The sequence below is a fragment of the Cebus imitator genome, unplaced genomic scaffold (genome assembly GCF_001604975.1).
Source record: "Cebus imitator isolate Cc_AM_T3 unplaced genomic scaffold, Cebus_imitator-1.0 Scaffold602, whole genome shotgun sequence".
NCBI classification, from domain to species: domain Eukaryota; kingdom Metazoa; phylum Chordata; class Mammalia; order Primates; family Cebidae; genus Cebus; species Cebus imitator.
The window spans coordinates 398,243-401,244 of NW_016107917.1; the positions used below are offsets into that span (position 1 = coordinate 398,243).

The 3,002-nt window shown below is 45.0% G+C and overlaps 1 protein-coding gene across 1 annotated transcript; it reads right to left on the reverse strand.

Moving 5' to 3' along the window:
* Window positions 1–116: 116 nt before the first annotated feature.
* On the reverse strand, window positions 117–1,263 carry LOC108294781 (non-histone chromosomal protein HMG-14-like). The gene has a single exon (XM_037734301.1). The coding sequence runs from the start codon at window positions 1,146–1,148 to the stop codon at window positions 849–851; it is 300 nt and encodes a 99-aa protein (XP_037590229.1). The 5' UTR covers window positions 1,149–1,263; the 3' UTR covers window positions 117–848.
* Window positions 1,264–3,002: the final 1,739 nt, after the last annotated feature.

Consider the following 3,002-nt stretch of genomic DNA (forward strand, 5'->3'; position numbering starts at 1 on the left):
CGGGGTTTCACCATGTTGACCAGGATGGTCTCGATCTCTTGACCTTGTGATCCACCCGCCTCGGCCTCCCAAAGTGCTGGGATTACAGGCTTGAGCCACCGCGCCCGGCCTCACAATTCTTAACATACGTAACAAAAATCTAAAACGCCATGTATTGCAATTCTTTTTTAAAGTTATTGCAGTGACTTTCCAGCTTAAAATTTAGATGCAAATTTTCCTTAAGGGGCTATCAATACCTGTATCTTCACATGTTGATAAGCTGTTACATACGTCCCAACAATTCACAACTGAATAGCATGTACACTACATATTCAAATTTTTTATCTTTCACAGCACAGTAACAAAGGTATTAGAAAAACAGGACTACCACACCAAAGATGTTACAGAGTGCATACAGTTCTGACGGGGAGAGCCACGATCAGAGTGGTTTTCTTTAGGAAACAATTCTACTAAAAACAACAAGGGAATAGAAGTAATTTAAAATTTTCAAGACACTAAATGCAGGACTGACTCCATATTGCCATTTAATATGCTTTGTATTATAGGATATAAAAACTAACCCCCATCTATGGAATGGTAAGCTGACACCCGAGACAGTCAAAGCCTCCCATAATTCAATATCCCACACTATTTTCTGGTTGTTCCAAAAAATAAACAACCAGAAAATGATTTCACCTCCTAAAAAAAAGCATTTACACTTAAAAAATGGGATGAGGTGGGATTCCCTCCTTCTTAAAAATGTTTCTAGAGCTACTAAAAAACTTGCATTTACAAAATAGTTGATAAAAATATTCCCCTGGATGTTAAGAAGGGAGACAGGGACCACTGATAAGACATGGTATATGGTATTAATCAGACTTGGCTTCTTTCTCTCCTGCTTCATCAGAGGCTGGACTCTCCTCAGTTTTCCTTTTCCCGTTTTCTGCAGGTAAATCTTTAGTTTCTTGGTTAGCCACTTCAGCCTGTTTTCCCTTTGCTCCCCTTTTCCCTTTTGTTTGCACTTTTTTGTCTGAAGATTTATCCTTCGCTGCTGCCTTTTTCAGCTTCGCTTCCACTTTTGCAGGAGGGTTCGCTGACAACCGCGCGGATCTCCTCTTGGACTCTTCCTTGGCGGCCCCTTCGGCGGAGCTGACCTTCCTTTTGGGCATCCTAGCGGCGAGGAGGCGCGTGCCGGGTGCCTGCGGGCCGCGGGCCGCGGAAAGCCTTTGCGAAGCTGGGCTGCCTGGCCGCTGCCACTCCTCCCGCCGCCAGAGTTGCCGAGACCCACAGCGGGGGCCCAAAGTGTAGACTTTATTTGGATATTAACTCAAAGAAAAATTTTTCTTTCTTTTTTTTTTTTTCAAGACGGGGTTTCACCATGTTGGTCAGGCTGGTCTTGAACTCCCGACCTCAGGTGATCCACCCGCCTTGGCCTCCAAAGTGCTTGGATTACAGGTGTGAACCACCGCGCCTGGCCACCAAAGAAAAATTTGTAAAAGAATTTTTTGACATTCATGAAACTATTGGAATTTAAATACTTGGGCCGGGTGCAGTGGCTCATGCCTGATCCCAGCACCTTGGGAGGCCGAGGTGGGCGGATCACCTGAGGTCAGGAGTTCAAGACCAGCCTGGCCAACATGGTGAAACCCTATCTCTACTAAAAATACAAAAAGTTAGCTGGGCATAGTGGCAGGCGCCTGTAATCCCAGCTACTCAGGAGGTTGAGGCAGGAGAGTCACTTGAAAGGGGGAGGCGGAGGTTGCGGTGAGCCAAGATAGTGCCATTGCACTCCAGCCTGGGAAACAAGAGCAAAACTCCATCTCAAAAAGAGAAAAAGAGAGAGAGAGAGAGAGAGAATTCCAGCCAGGCGCAGTGGCTCACACCTGTAATACCAACACTGAGAGGCTGAGGTGGGCAAATCGCTTGAGCCCTGGAGTTCCAAGACCAGTCTGTCCAACATGGCGAAACCATGTCTCTACAAAAAATTAGCTGGGCATCGTGGCATGTGCCTGTGGTCTCAGCTACTTGGGAGGCTGAGGTGGGAGGATCACCTGAGTCCAGGAGGTGAGGCTGCAGTGAGCTGAGATCGCCACTGTACTCCAACCAGGGCAACAGAGCAAGAACCTGTCAAAAACAAAAACAAAAACAAAAACAAAAACAAAACAGAGAATTCCAGGAACATCAGATAGTACAGACGAACTGAGGAAGGAGTGAACTGTATACGTTCAGGGAATACAGAAGACCAGCATGGCCACATTACTTTCACTCCTACCTTTGGAACTATCTTTTAAATCCATTACCCCCTCTTCCATTCTTCCTACTATACTGTTAATCTAGAGTCTCATCTTTCTCCCTTGGACCACTGCAATTACGTTTAACTCATTTCAGTGCCTCTGAGCTTCTCTCCCACCCTACCCAGTTAACTCCTTTGTCACTGAAAGCTTTTAACTCTGTATAGTTTCTTTGGTGAGAATGCATTTATAATTTTACAACAGATGTCACTGACAAAATAAGATTCATTTAATGGAGAAGAGTGTTTGCTGAAAAGGTATTGCTGGACACCAGAGAGTATAGGCTTTTAATTTTCATGGCATGAAGTAAAAAAAACAAAAATACAGGTTTTGTAGTCAGACCTGGATTTAACTCCCTGCTCTGACACTTGCCAGTTGTGTGACCTATGGAAAATCACATAATGTCCCTGTGATTGTTTCCTCATTTATTAAAGAAAAATAGTGGCCAGGCACAGTGGCTCACACCTGTAATCTGAGCACTTTGGGAGGCTGAAGCGGGTGGATCACCTGTAATCAAGAGTTCGAGACCAGCCTGGCCAACATAGTGAAACCCTGTCTCTACTAAAAATTACCAAAATTAGCCAGTCACAGTGGCACATGCCTGCAGTCCCAACTACTCAGGAGGCTGAGGCAAGAGAATCACTTGAACCCAGAAAGCCAAGGTTGTAGTGAGCTGACATTGTACTACTACAATCCAGCCTGGACGACAGAGTGAGACTCCATCTCAAAAAA